The 15817-nt window shown below is 35.0% G+C and overlaps 1 protein-coding gene across 1 annotated transcript in view; it reads left to right on the forward strand.

The window, feature by feature from the left end:
* Positions 1–15817, forward strand: part of LOC106465423 — a 31695-nt gene that overhangs the window by 11210 nt on the left and 4668 nt on the right. The window contains exons 2-4 of the mRNA XM_013925648.2: positions 2577–4341; positions 15253–15385; positions 15563–15730. Of these exons, the coding sequence (XP_013781102.2) occupies positions 2577–4341; positions 15253–15385; positions 15563–15730 (2066 nt within the window). The remainder of the gene's footprint in view (positions 1–2576; positions 4342–15252; positions 15386–15562; positions 15731–15817) is intronic.

Consider the following 15817-nt stretch of genomic DNA (forward strand, 5'->3'; position numbering starts at 1 on the left):
GTAGCTTTGCGCGAAATTCAAAAACAAACAAACAATTCTCTTTCATTCTATCTCTCCTGTAGGGGTTTGAATTTTTTTATGAAATATTAACGCTAAACGTCTCCCAAGGTCAGTAATTTTTGGTATTTCTCCCCTTTTAAATTTGCATATAGGTTTCTATCCCTAGGATTTTATTTCTAGATCTAAAAAAAACGCACTTTTTAAATGGACTGCGGAGGTCACATATGTAAATATCACTGAAGAAAACTTTGTCACTACAAAAACAAAGAACGACCCAAAAATTGGTGACTGTGTGCAACTTTTGAAACTTCATAATAAGCAGTGGAGTATTTTGGATTTCTGTAGAAACAATTAATTTCTTGAGGAACCCTGATTACACCAATAAGTTCTTTTTTTTTTTACCTATCAAGCAAACTCGTTTTACTTAACGTAAGGATGACAAGAAATCACTTGATTCTTGAAGCCTGGAGAAAAGTAAAAGATTAGCACAAAATTTTCACCCATCTCTTATTTTTCAGTAAATTATTAATTCTTGTCTTAAATTCTTGTAAAGTCTTGGCCTACACTACTGCCGATGGGGACTCATTCCATAAGCTAATCACGTTGTTAGAAAAATAAAGTCATCTTAACTAGAGCATATCCCGTCTTTTCCAATTAGTAGCCTTGGGTCCTTTCGTCCTATTATCGTCAGAGTATGGCACAAAGAAATCGGAGGCGTTTCTCCTACGGATCAACAGGATAATCTTGTAAACTTCAATAAGACCCCCCCCCCCCTTTTTGTAGCTGAATATCAGTAATTAGTAGATCAACGGTGATCATAATATATTATCTTGAAATTTCTTCTTTCCTAATTATAAAATAATGTCTTTTTCTAGTTCAAGACTAATAAGTCCAGAAGAAGAAACATGTATTAGGTTATTTATGTACAGGTAGTGCTGTCGTCCAATGGTTCGAAGTTGGTGTAGTCCCTTCTATATAATTACATGTTGAACACGTTTTTCTTGTGTACTCTGTTTGCATATATAGTTACGGATGAGGGTGGTGGGGAAGTGAGAGTAGTGATGGAAGAATATAATTGGGCCAAATTGGTAACCCAAAACTGAAGTGTGTTTCGAGGGGAGGAAGTGGGGGAAGAATAAGTAGTGATTCATATAGTCCAGGTGTAAGTACTTCATAACATTGATCTTGTCGTTTAAGTTCTTGATTTATGATAGACAAGTGTTATAAGCTGTTTTCTATTATTTTTAATAAGCGTTTATAGTTAGAAATACACATTTTTTTTCTGCATATTGTTTCTACATGGAAATTAATTACATTGTTCTGTATTGCTGGAGGTAGTTAAATTTTCAGACTGTAACAGGGTAATAGTTAATATTATCTCAATATTTTTATTGTAAAATAACTCGTATGAAACATTTAATATTGCTCCCTTCCCGTCAAAGTACAGCGTGCAAAAGGCACCATGGTCTCCAATGTTATTGTGGGAGGGTCGCAGCATTTGTATTCTTTCACAAGCCTACGTGCCAAAAAATTGACGAGCAGGTCAAAACCAGGAAGTAACGAGGGTAAAATGTAAATACTGGTAGGATGATATGCCGTTATACTTACAAGGAGAATGCATGGTTATTCTTTAAGTTCAAGCATTATGTCACACTTAAGTATTATCTTATACAATCTTTTGCTGGTCACATAGCAGAGAACTGGCCATTGCATACTAGTATCAAATTTTCTTAATTATCTTAAAGGTAGATAATAATAATAATAATAAAATAACAACAATTTAGTATGCGTACATCAGATTCTGTCAAATGTAGTCTGTAGCCTTTTGACAACAAACTTTCTTTGTAATTAATTGTCATTTTTGTTTACATCTTCGTTTCTTTTGAATAATCCTGTTCTTCATGATGTTGATTTACTTCAAATTAATACTGATACATTAATTTTAGAATATAAATTGGCATCTATTGCAGTTACAACAATTTACACTTGGAATCAGTAGGAAAGAGTTGCAAGGTGGGTGTGTGTGTGTGTGTGTGTGTGTGTGCTTGGCTAGATTAGTGTACTAGTACAATTGATAGTTGCTATATAATTAAATATGTACAAGTGGGGTGCTACAACACCCCCGGTTCCGACGCCTCTGCTTGAAATCATTTTGGGTTATTGAAATTTAGATCTGCTTATGCTGTTAACGTTTTGTATTCTTACAGAATACTACAATGTAAAGAAAGTCTGTAACCTGAATTACTTTAGAAATGGGACATGCAATTATGTATAAAGTTTAGTGAACCAATTGTTTGTGTTATTCACACTCGTTTCTTTTGTAGGTCGTGTATAAACATTGGTTAATTCGTATGCATTGAAATATGTTTGGAATAGATATTAGCTATATTTTTTAGTCTTTTTATATGTTGACTATCCCAGAAAATTATGTTTAATTAGTGAATTTATTTAGTTTTATTTTTCATTGTGTTTTAAGGAGAAAAAATGCGTTTCATTATTAGATTCAATTAAAGTACTGCACGAGAGGCTAGTGATCGCTAATTATTGTTATTATAATTTTTTGCTGTGGATTACAGGTCTGGTACTTCCATCGTCATTTGAAAAGTCTCTCGTTTCATTGAAATATGCAGAATCAACAAAGGCTACATCTCGTGCAGCACCGACTGCCATCGTCCGTTCGTCAAGGACGTCAGACAGGAACGAAAAGTTAGAACGTGAGGCATTATTCCAGATGGCATTGGAAACATGCCCTATGCTTTGGATACGTCCCCAGTCGACCCCTACTGAAGGTGTGACAGCATCTGGAAGCAGTGTAAACAATAAGTATGACTCAGAGCAAAGGGTGAGCAGCATCACTCAGGCTCTTGGCACGAGAAGCATCGCGCCTTTCCTGGGAGGTGGTAATGTGCGCTGTGACCAGTCGAGGAGCAGCAGAGACAGCGTTTCTCTGATATATCGAAGTAGCTCCACGTCCGCGTTGCTCACAGATAGTTCCGACATACACAACGCTGGTGCTGATGGGAGAGAGCATGCGTCACTACTCGAGTTTGAAACACGTAACTATAATTTTTGTCTTCCAAAGCAAACTAACAGTTTGGAGAGCCTTGTGGGTTCGGCGATATCCCCATATAACAAAATGTCTCAGACGATGAAGACTAAATCTCAGCTTGGGACGCTTTTTGAGGAAAATTTTAATGAAGCCTGTGAAAGAAAACTCGCGACGTCGGAGCAGCGTCATTGTGACCTTCAGTTTTCTACTACCGATGGTTCACTTCAGCATCGGTCTGATGAATCGGGTTACGATAGTGACAGCACAAAAAACAGCAGCGAAGAGGTTCCGCTTGAAGAAAAACATGACACATTCAAAGAAAATTATGGACTTTCTCCTTCTCTAAAAACAATACCACAGGTTAACAACAGTCCCGTTCATGTAGAACACTGTGCAGCACATACGAATAGGCCGACAGAAAGTAATCTTCAAAAATTTGCCATGTTTTTACAGAAATTGACCAGTTCGGGGCCAACTGGTCACTTCCACCGTATAGGTCACAAAAGGATAACGAATGATAATGATTTCAAACCATCTTATAAAGGTGAAATTCAAAACTTTTCGTCACAAATGCGAAAACCTTACTCAGAGTTTGTGCAAAACAAAGAAAATCAACAGTGTGATTGGAGCAAAAAGAAACAAAAAGAAAGCAGCAGTTTAACATCACCTATAACCTCTGACTCAGAAACTAAAAAAGATAACTCCAAATTCGAACAATTTAAAGCGTGGACTTTAGATCGCAAGCTACTTAAGAACAAGCGAAAGAAAACACCACAACAGTTTGTATGTGAAGAGAACAGTTCGCAGGCCAGCGATACTGCTAAGAGAAGTAGTCTATTTGTACCTTATTTGAATACAAGTCCTTCGGTAGATGAGATCTATGGAAGTTGTCTTGATTCATCATTTCACCACGAGACTCTTCAAAGGAAAAAAGAACATGTTACCAATGGGGAAACCCCACTTCGTGACCATGTGTGTGGTGATCTGAACTATCAATTAAAATTTAAAAAGTCCAGTCGCTCTGTAGTGTCTTCCCTTAATGATAAGAGGAGAAAACAATGGCTTGAGGATGGGCTTAATGCTAGTGAAAGATTAATATCACAAGAATCTAGTATTGGTTGGTGTCAAGATAGATCGTTTTTTCAACTCGAGGGAGATTCTCAAACTTTTGTTGTGAGGTTAAAGAAAGACAGTCTAAATGAACTGCGAGTTTATATTAGTCCTAAAGAAGAGAATCAGTCGACTAAGAGGTACATTATAGCAAAATTAGAAAACAGCAGCCCAGTACAGAGGTACGTGGATCAATTGTTATTCAGTAAATGACGAATGTTTATATTATTTGGCTTACTTTCAAAGTAGATGTTTTCACAGCTCTTTCTAATTCTAGTTTACAATGTCAGTCCAAACTAAAAATATGTAAGAAAAAGTTCTGTACAGGAGATTTTAGACTGAATTCTGATTCCCAAGAAGAAGCGTTTACATTATAGTTTACTATGTAAACTATTTGTAGATATGTTTTTCGTTGTATTAAAGCATAAAGAAAACGTATTTTAGTATTAAGTATAGCCAGAACGTTCCAGTTATATTTCTGTTACGAAACAACAATTATTGTACGTCATATAAGCTGTTCTTTTTACGTTATTTCATGTTTTCGAACACACCACATAATTTTTCGTCATATTGAAATGGTTAGACATTTCTGTCCTGCACATTCATATCTATCACACAACTTCCATAAATACGTGTAACTTAGTTTATTACACATCACGTTACATTTAATACGTCAAAGTACATTTTGCTGAATAGAATGCATGTACGTAATGTGGACAAAAAAAATGTGAGCAACTACTATTGTTTGTTGAGTTTCGAGCAAAGCTACTCGAGTGCTATCTGCGCTACCCGTCCTAATTTTGAAGTGATAGACTAGAGAGAAGGTAGCTAGTCAACACCACCCAACGCCAACTCTTGAGCTGTTTTTGTCAGACCGAATATTGGAATTTGACGGTTAATGTGCAGAGCATATATATTTTTTTTTGCTTATCTAATTATTTATTCGCAGTAACTCGGATCCACAGTTTGGCATACTATCTATTGGGCCACGCCCGGCCCCAGCAACCATTGTAGTTTTCATTAGTTGGTATAATTTGTGCGATCACGGACAATACAATAATAAAAATATACTTTTAATGAAGATTAATATAAACGGGCAGATATCTTAAGTATATTATGTTATTCAACAATTAGCTACCTCAACGTCCCACAGTTTCAGATGGGCCAACTTAAGAACGACGCTGTTCAAATAATCTTCAGCATTACGAAGTTCAAACTTGTGAATGTCATTCCAAGAATATCTTGGATAATTTTATTAGCCTTATATTTCATATTTCTTTTAGCGCAGTATCACTAAAAATAATAGTTTGGAAAATTCGAATCTCTATTTTATTTTAATTTCAACCTTTAAATAAATATCATCATAACAACTACATAACTATTTAACAAACCGTAGTTTTTACTTGTAACTTTAGAAATCATTTATTCTATATATATTAAAAACGTATGCTCAAAATATTTTATAATATCCTTTTAACAACTTATTCAATAAATATACGGACTGAAACCATAGCAATGGTATCTCGTGGATAACCTACAAAGCAAAGAAGTTAAGCCCGATAATAACACAGGTCTGGGATGGTTTTTATTGTCTTGATATTTTAAATGTTCTACAGTAATTCTTGTGCTCTGAATCTGAAAATTATATCTATTTTTTCTATCACATACGGATTTTTCACAAAACGTCATAACGCAATACACAAAAGAAATACTATAACACATAGTTTTGAGACCAAAAGTCGTAGATATCACTGAAAAAAATCGGAATGAATGAGGATGAACATTCGTTTGACATCAATATTCTTCTCTTTTCTTCAGTTTGTTTGTATTTTTGTTGACAAACATAATGATAAGTAATGTTCATTGTGGTAAACAAAATAATAATTTGATCTAAGTAAAAGTATTTTTTCTTCCCAATTTGCAAAAAAAATCCTTACGTGATAGAAAAAAAAGAAAAAGAATGTTATTTTCGAAGTCTGCGTAGCTGAATTATGAAAAATCCGTCATTAAAACCAAAGCAACTTTTACGAAGTTTAAATTCGCAGGCCTGTGTAATTGGAGGTTCTCAGGCGTGGGCATATATTTCCCGATGAGTTGTAACAGTTAAATCAGAAAGAAAGACTAGACACAGGTTTATAAACAGAACAAACACTTCATGGTAATTTTCACAAATCACAGTACACTGTAATAAAATAAATCATAGTACAAGTGACTCTGTGTGTGGCGTTGGTGTGTGAATAACAAGAACTGAAGAAGACTGTAATAGAAAAACGAAGAGCCCTTGTCAGTGCATGTTGCCCCCCTGTGAACTACTGAGAGGAATTAAGAGAAAAAGCTAAACGGAAGTACATTCCAAGTTAAGTTAAACGTCACATTACTTTCATCTATGTTAAATCGCAGATCTTATTTGGATTTCACAAATGCAGCTTAAAACACATTAAACCGTTAGTTGTGGAGCCAACAATTCAATCTAAAACTGTTCTGTCTCGCTATGAAGTAATGCTAATACAAACACTAATTGGCCAAATGTGACAACAATACTTTAATCCCCTCTCGCTTAAAGCCAGATCACACTACTCGCACAACATTCAAGAAATCAAACCAATTTGCTCTTGCCCTGTGAGTCACTCGCTGTGCAATACTTAAAATTAAACATCACAATACAAAACAATACTAAATGCGTTACAAAGCTCACTCACTCACCTTTTTCACGAGAGGATGGTCTAATAATTTGGATTATTAAAGGCCCTGTAACGAAGAAAACATTTAAAATTTGATGACATATTAAATTAAAAACTCTTTAACTGAGTTCTTAAAAATATTTCAATGAAAAAATGTATCTCCTTCTGAAAAAAATGGTTTAACAAACTATGCTTAGAATATTACATACATAAATTAAAATACTTGATATAAATTCCACTTTAAAGCAAACCCATTAAGAGTGGAAACATTAGACACTATAAGAATTAAAACCCTTTAAAATTTAAACTTTAATTTAGACATATATACATACACTGTTTAGCAGAATGGATTAAGCTAAGCTATGCATAAACGATACAAAATACATGAAAATATTCCTTTCACTAGTTAAAACATTAACATATATAAATAGACCCTCTAACAAATAAAACAATAATTAATGTTAACAAATGGTCATCCAATATTAGAAGCCAAGGCCTTAAACATTGCTGGTGGAATGATGAAGGTTGATGCCCTGGTATCGAGCTTCTTAGAGACTGCTGCCACAGCTGGTTTCACTCTCGTTCACATAGCCAGAGTGGCAGCTGCCACTTTGGGGGTGGTTTTTACTGGCATGTTGGTGGTATGGGAAGAGGAGATGGCCTTCTTCCATTTTCATCGGTATTAGCTTTGGAAAGCTTATACTCAGTACAGGAAAATCTGGACTGTTTCCTGAAGCTTTTCAAGCAATTCACTGGTTAGGATAGCTGGACTTTGGACCTAAAAGTGCAGCATTTGATCTTGAGTTAGGATGGGCCAGCTTTTGATTCCATTGATCAGTTGAGTTAAGAGCAAATCTGGTATATAGTTGTATCTGATGTAATGACATTTTAACCCAGTGGAGAACATAGTGATCCATTGAGCTGAATTTAAGGCTGAAAATGGGACTTCTAAGAGCTTGAGTTGTTATGTAGACATAGTAAGGCATACCTTGTAACAGATTTGGCAGATTGTAAGAACATTCTCATAGATAGTTTATCATGGGCTATCTGTTAAGATGATGAGGCGTGGGAGATCTTTTCGCCCTGATGGAGGGAGTTTCTATGGCAGTGACATTCAAAATCATAACTTTGATTAAGTCACAAGAAAAGAAATCCATAGCTGCAATGACTGTACCATGGACAGACCACCTTTCTGAAGTAAATGCATCATGTCAAGTTTGAGCTTTACCAAAGGCAAACCACAGCCAACACATCCTGGCACTGTGATACAACCCCACCGAATATGAATAAGTCGGCAGGGCTGCTCCGGCCCTAGATGATGCCTCTATTTGAATGTCAATCTATAAAGAAAGATCAAGGCATGTGGTGTGGGTGTTAGCAACTGGGTCACTTTAAACTGCCCATAACTTGTCATGCAGCAAGGTAGGTAAAGTTATCAATTTTCAACAACTGCACACCAGGTGCAGGGTAATTGGCAGCAAACTGTAACTGTTGCCACTTTAGCTATGGAAAATAACAAAGCCATATTTTTCAATGGGAATAACTAACAGAGATATGTTTAGTGAGAAAGAATAGCATTATTGTTTCATGTAACTAATGCTAAGTTTCTCAGTCTGGAAGCTCTAGTAAAAATGATGCCCTTCATCACACTCATCATGTTTGATTGTATTCTGTTGAAATAAATCAAGATCGATTCACATTGTTATAAACTGTTTCAAGTTACTTCCATTCTTCACAACTCAAAGTCAGAATACAGTTTAACTGTGTATAACGTTCTGTCTAGTTATTCTGCAGATCCTACCTGATTTCTCTAAGGAAAATCGGTGCACCTAAGAATATTACATTTGTGATTGAAACTGCTTCTGATCCGGGGGAGGGGCCAAACAACACTCAAACCTCAAGTTGTTTTCAATATAGGTCAAACATAGTCTGAATAAATATGTGAAATCATGTTTAACTTCACAAATAACTTCATATTCATATTTGTATAGTCCACACAAATATTATATGACATAAAATTCTTGTGTAATGACAGAATTGTTCCTGCTAATATTAAAAAAATCCAAAAATAGTTTGAGATATACCAATCAAACACGTTTCTAAATGAAACCTATTCAAAAAAAACAATAATTACACTATGAATGCTGTCCCAAGATGGGTCAGCGGTAAGTTTACAGATTTATAGTGTTAAACTCTGTGTTTCGATTCCCTGTGGTGGACAGAGTGCAGAAAGCCCATTTTGTAGTTTTGTACTAAGAAAAACAACAACAACAACTATGCATTCTTAATTTTGATTGACCAGCTAATTATATTGTGATTACACCTTTTAAGACAGTCCCATAACCTGTGAATACTTCAGTTACCAAAATTGCAATATATTTCTTCACCAACACTATCCAAAATAGTAAGTACACCAGTTTTTTAGTTGATGTGGTGTATACTTCCTAGTAATGCTTTGTCTTTCCTTAAGTAAGAGTCGCATGCTCTTGAATATTTCGGTTCCAAACCAAACTTGAAATATCCTTTCCCTGCACGGATCATGCTCTCTTTTTATCTCAATATAGCTCAAGCCAATCACTGCAGTTTTCACCAAACATAATCCATATAAGTGTTTCAAGCCAAAATTATTTAATTACATAAATAAATTGTACTCCTGTCTATATTTTTAATAAGCTTTTCTGAGTGAAAATAAAGAAGAGTATAATATGTCAACCACACTACATATTCTATATCCAATGCCAATGAGGCCCATTTCCTTTATACCAGGGCTCTTCAGACCAGCTGGAACATAGTAATGATTGAGGTGATATTTATGTTCGTAAATTGTTTGACAACAACTTGTTAAATGTGCAGTGAAAAGCGTTTTGACTACACACAAGTTTCCATTTCCACATCATATAAAAAACAACCTATAATTTGTAGTACTCGATTTTACCACTGAATTGCTCTGTGGCTTCTTTTGCAACTGACTAGCACCAGTTGTTTACTACATATACTTTTTGAAAAGTCTTCTAAGGTAAATTATGGATACCACCGATTAATTTAAACTTATCCAAACTTGAGAAATGTCACGACAGTAGAATAGTCACTGGCGAAGAGAAACAATAATATAATTTTCTGTTATAAATATTCATCCGGATCACATTTCGTATCATCAGTCACAAAGTACATGCATATACTCACAGTTCAGTGTAGTAAGTGTGCAAAGAACAATAGCAAAATAACTTTCATGATCATATCATATCGATCAGCCTCAACTCCTATGTTTATCCTAACAGCACTGCCATCTAGGGGTCATGGGGAAACAACTACATTAGATAAACACGAAAATAATTAACATAAAAATCCAGCAAAATGTTTTTATCAATATATTTTTTTTTGCTGTATTAGAGAACAATCTTCTGACTGCGCTTCAAGAAAACTAGAATATATCAACCAGACCATCAGGCACGATCTCATAGAATTGCACAAAACAAGGCTTATGAAATAAATGCAAGTTTGTTAGTTCAACATAAAGTTTCTATAGGCAAATTGTCACCAACATTCATTACAAAACTTAAGTTCTTGAAACTTAAGGATCACAAAGTCCTTTTCAGCTTAACTGTCAGAATTTCTGTTCTTCATTTACAGTTGAATCCAAGATTTTTCATCCAACAATCGCGGCTGTCTTAGCCTTGTGTGTAGCAGGTCTTACGCTATCAGCTCCACAGAAATTCCGCTACAGCTTAACTAAGTAAATTGTTTGGTTTGTTGCTTGAAGTTTTGGCTCAAAGCAACAAGGCTATTGTGCGCCAAGCAACCATTAAAAAGTCACAAATAAGTAAAACACGATAAAAGTAAAAAAGAAAATAAGCTAAAATTAGATAAATTGAGTGATTATCACAAAACTTCATATTAACATCTCTCTACCAAATATCACTCAGTAGTTCAAAATTTAAGTTATAACTGCTCTAATTGTACAATAATGAAGTGGCTATAACATAATATACAGCATAGATATCCTATTGTGAAACATCACTTGATAGCTCAGAAATTAAGGATTGCTGCTTCCATTCATTCATTGATTATTCAACCGTCTGTCTTAGCTGCTGGTCAAACAGTTAATCCCAGCCGTAATGATCACGACATCTGCATCTCAGCTGATCAACAGAGCGGATGCACTGTTTCTCTTCTGGTGCTTCCTCAGAAACAAACGTATATTTCTTACTAGTGCCTTCCTCCTTGTCAACTGAGATGAGATCATATGACAAAATACTCTTATTAAATTATTAGAAAATTGTTTATCCACCTTTGATTTCTAGATTAACTATTTTCCTAGTAGCTCATCAATGACATAGACGCTTGTTTACATGTTTGATGCATATAAACGTGCCGTGTGATTGCTGTAACTCGTATGCCACTTCATTGAGCTCTAAACAGATAAGTTGTGAGCCAGTCAAGCCAGAAGCGAGTTGTTCTTGCACTGCAGACATGTACCACAACCATACTCTCAAATGGCTCGAACTTTTGTGACACTACCACTTTGTTGTAATGTCTCTTTTGACATAAGACTTCTTTACTCACATGCAGCCAATTAATATATTCCTGTGGACAGCGCAATACTTTTGCATTGGGCAGAGAGTCGTACATCATATATACTTGGAGATGTACTTCTCGTCCAAACATCAGGAAATTTGGAGAACAACCAACTTACTGTTGTTTAGTGTTGTGATATGCTTTCATAAGATATGGTAGGGGTTCATCCCAATCAGCTTGGTCAGAGTTATCAAACGTAGCAAGTATCTTGGCGGCTTTTACTGCCTGTTCTGACAAAACATCAAACTGAGGATAGTGGCATGGTGAAGTGTACTCCTTCATCACTCCCAACACTTGACAAAACTCTTCAAACCACTTGCTATTAAAGTTAGTTTCTTGATTTATCTGGATTTCTCCAGGTGTGCTAAAACATGATATCTATTGTTCAGCCAATACATCTGTGGTGGATTGTACTAATGTGTCTCCAATGGATTAGCTTCAGTCTACTTGGTGAAATAATTAATAATGACAAGCACAAAACAAGTACATTTTTCAATGTTGGGCAGAGGACCAACTATGTCTAAAGTGATTCTCTCCAGAGGGGAACCTACCATTCTCCATCTTAGTTTTCCTTGTCATGGTCATTTTGTTATTCTGGACAGAGAACTGTATACAGTGTCTAAACCACTGTTGAAAGTCTGTACGTGAATATGATCAGAAAAAAATGCTCTTGCATATTTGTAATAGATCATTACAATACCTGACTCCCTTCTGTCCTTGCATTATGTAAAATGCAAAGAATTTCCTACCTTAGAGCTCTTGATAGCAATGAATGGAAGCCCTATAACCCGAGTTCTTTCGAAAGGTGGATCTTTCAAAAGCACTCGGGTTATAAGGTTTTTTAATTCATTTCTGTCAAAAATTCTTGAACCTTCATGCTTTTCTAACATCATGAATACTTAAGAGCTGTGTAGATTAATTACATCGCAGTTGGTCACCATGTCTTGGTAGCTCATAACAACAAAACACTATGCAATTCTGCACTCAATCTAAGTCCTCAATGGGATGACTCAATATGTGGTAGGATGTTCCATCATTACCATTGTAATGACTTGATGTGTAATACCACATTATATCATCACATTCTTTAGTGGTCTTGCCCATCAGACAAAGTTTTGGTGTGTGATCAGTATAATGTTGTTAGCCTTGAAGATTTCTGACTAACTCCAATTATGGTTGGATTATAACAGGATGACATTTGCTCAGCCTGAAAATATTGTGATGAAATGCGCTAAACTTTGTCCACTTCACGCATCTCATCACTCTCCTCGGCTCTTGATGACTTCACATAATGCTTTACAAGGCCGAAGCTTGTCCGCAAGCACCTTGGAGTCCCATATTCCATAGAGATCACTTCAGTCAATCTCGTGAAATTCAGGTTATTGATTGCCACCATGGCTCTTCTCTAGCCCCTGTGCTCCTGCATAGGGGATGTAAACATTTGAAATTGCATTAGGGATTACTGTGACTGCTTAATGATCTACCCTCAACCTTTTGGCCCAGAGGACAGAACAAGAATGCTGACATTATTTTCACCATGGCTGGTGAATGCTCTGCTTCCTCTAGATCTTGCCATATTATTGGACCAAGTCCTCACTACCACTACAAGTTCCTCGTCTCCAGCATACATTGATATAGTCTCAGGAAGCTAACTTGGATAATAGCACAAATTACAAACTTTGCTGTACGAGAGTCAACAGAAAAATAAGCACATTCCAAACAAACTCTGCAATAACAAATCTTTCGGTTTTCAGCAGCAACATGTTACTTTTATCTAGCCTATGGCTATTAGGTTTACTGATTTGAGTGAGAAAAGCCGATAATAAAGGGGAAACAACTAAACACAAGTGTGCTTTGAAACATAACATTATTTATTAACGCCATAGTGTTATGTTATCAAAGCAGGCTGACCTTCTGTACGACTATCGTCAAGGTGCTGTGGTTGAAGTCACAAAACAAGAGATGAAAATCAAGAGTAAAAACAGACCTCTGGAAGTACTCCACTTGTATATATCCTGGTTAAACAAAGCCTTAGTAAGATATCCAACAATTCCACAGGTTACAAACTTCAACCAATGGTCTACACCCAAACTTACGGTAAGAAAGTTGTATAGGTTTTTGCTATTGCCTGATTGAATAGGCTACCTTCCAAGAAGTTCATATAGAAACGCGTACACGCTAGTTTAAATCTCAAGGATGAAGATTGCAGTATGTAGCCTTTACATGTGTTAAAAGGATTATCACACGTTTACGACCTTTAGACATTTAGTTTATGAGAATGTTATAACTGTATGTAAAGAAATTTAAAAAATATTACATTGATATTCCTGCATAAAGTATATTTTGTATTCTAGCTATGCAAAGGTGAAATTTATGACAATTTTAGTCATTAAAAACTCCTGAACTGCAAACAGGAGATCATGCTTTGCCAGTCTTAAACAATGAAATGTGAATTACGCCCGACAGCTCTCCAAAACGAATGCTATTTCACGTAAAGTGCAAGTAATTTCATGATTTCTGACTTCGTTACTAAATGGAAAATTTTAGTTTTATTGTGTTCATGTTTTATTCACTTAGACCGTCTTGTCTCTTTCTCTAACAAAATTTCTATTCATGCTGGCTCATTTTCTCTAAGCAATGCTTACAGTAAAATTTGTTTGTAATTTCTAATAGTTTAAGTTTTTTATCCAAACCGTAACTGATATTTTTATATTCGAAAACTCACTCATAAAAATGAAGTAGTTTATATAAGGTTATATCTAAAGACGACAATCATCGGTTATAAAGTGTCTTTCTATTAGCAGTTAAACCCTTGCTGGAATGGTAGATAGATCGCTTGCTTGGCGTATGAGAAGAACCGAGAGGGATAGACACAAGTAAAAAAATGTATATCCAATTAGTATTCGCCTCACGATCTTAAGATTAGGCCTTATTTGTGAGGGAGAAGGAATGTGATAGTTTCAACAGTACATGAACGTCATATTTATACATATTGAATTATTTATTAACTAAAGCAGTAAGTATTGTTTTATCTGATATTGAAAGAATGGACCACTCATATATACATATTACGTTTCATTTAATAAAAAGTCAAAAGTGGATAACTACTGTAGCTATTATTTATCTAGCCAAGTGTTGCACGTACATTTCAGGTTGTAGAATTTTTTTGTGTGTGAATAACTTTTGTTTCACCTTGTACTTTTTGTGTAGCCAGTACCTGGTTTAAAGTTATTACATTTGCATTGCTCTGTTTGCTTCATACTGAAATTGATTGATATTTATGAATGGAAGCATTTAGTTTTACCCCGAGATGACTTCGCTAATAAAACACGGAAAAAATCGAAAACTTGCGCTATTTATCTCATCCTAAACTAGAAATGATTTATCTGTTCGTAGTTGATTTTTATTATTTCTACAAATATAACTGAACAAGGAAATTTGTAAATGAAATACCAGTTCTGGTTTTGGCACACAATCAAGGACTGTTTTTCAAGTTTCTGTTTTGTTGTTTTAGATATTCAGAGAGAAAGTAGTCTAACATATGTTATCGAAACTTTACACAATACTAATAATATACTTTGTTTAATAAAGATACGTTTTTATAATTTGGAATAAGTTCGCTAGGTGTTCAGTTATTTTACTGACTTTGATTTCTACATGTAGTTGTGTAAAAATATGATGATAATTTCTAATCTCTCTCTGTGATTTCTTGGATATACCTTCATTGATATTCAAACATTTTCGAGAATATTAGTATTGGAAAAGACGACAATACTTTGTTCTGTTAATTAATTTAGAGTTTACCATACATCAATTCTTGTTGAATCAAACCTGTAGATCCAGCCATCTGCAGTCAGGTGATGAATTGCTTATGATCAATGGACAACAGCTGTGTGATGTGGAGTTAGAAGAAGTGTTGAGTCTCCTGCATGATTCAACTTCAGATGTATGCCACCTGGTGGTACGACGGGTTAGTATTTTTTCATTATTTATACATATTTTGTAATAAATTATATTTCAAAAACTTCAGTAATAATAGAATTATATTTCAAAAGTTATTAGTTTACATATTAAAATAACATGGATTATTTACCCTATTTCCCTTCCATAAGAAATAGTTACTTTAAGTTATTTTATTTTTACTTAGGCTGGAATTACAAACGATTACAAAAGAATGCCAACAAAAGGACTAGTGCCAGATCCAGTTTCGAAATGGAGATCCCCAAATGAGATCACAACGTCTAACAACCATGAAATACACCTGCCACCTCTTGGTAGCAGACGTTCACATCCACTTGTTCAATTCGAAAGCGAGGTAAGGTATATATAGTATATCAAGTAAAATTTTTAAAAAGTTTCACTATTACTGAAAAATCATGAATTATATATATATATATATACT

This window comes from Limulus polyphemus, unplaced genomic scaffold, assembly GCF_000517525.1.
Source record: "Limulus polyphemus unplaced genomic scaffold, Limulus_polyphemus-2.1.2 Scaffold1938, whole genome shotgun sequence".
Taxonomy (NCBI): domain Eukaryota; kingdom Metazoa; phylum Arthropoda; class Merostomata; order Xiphosura; family Limulidae; genus Limulus; species Limulus polyphemus.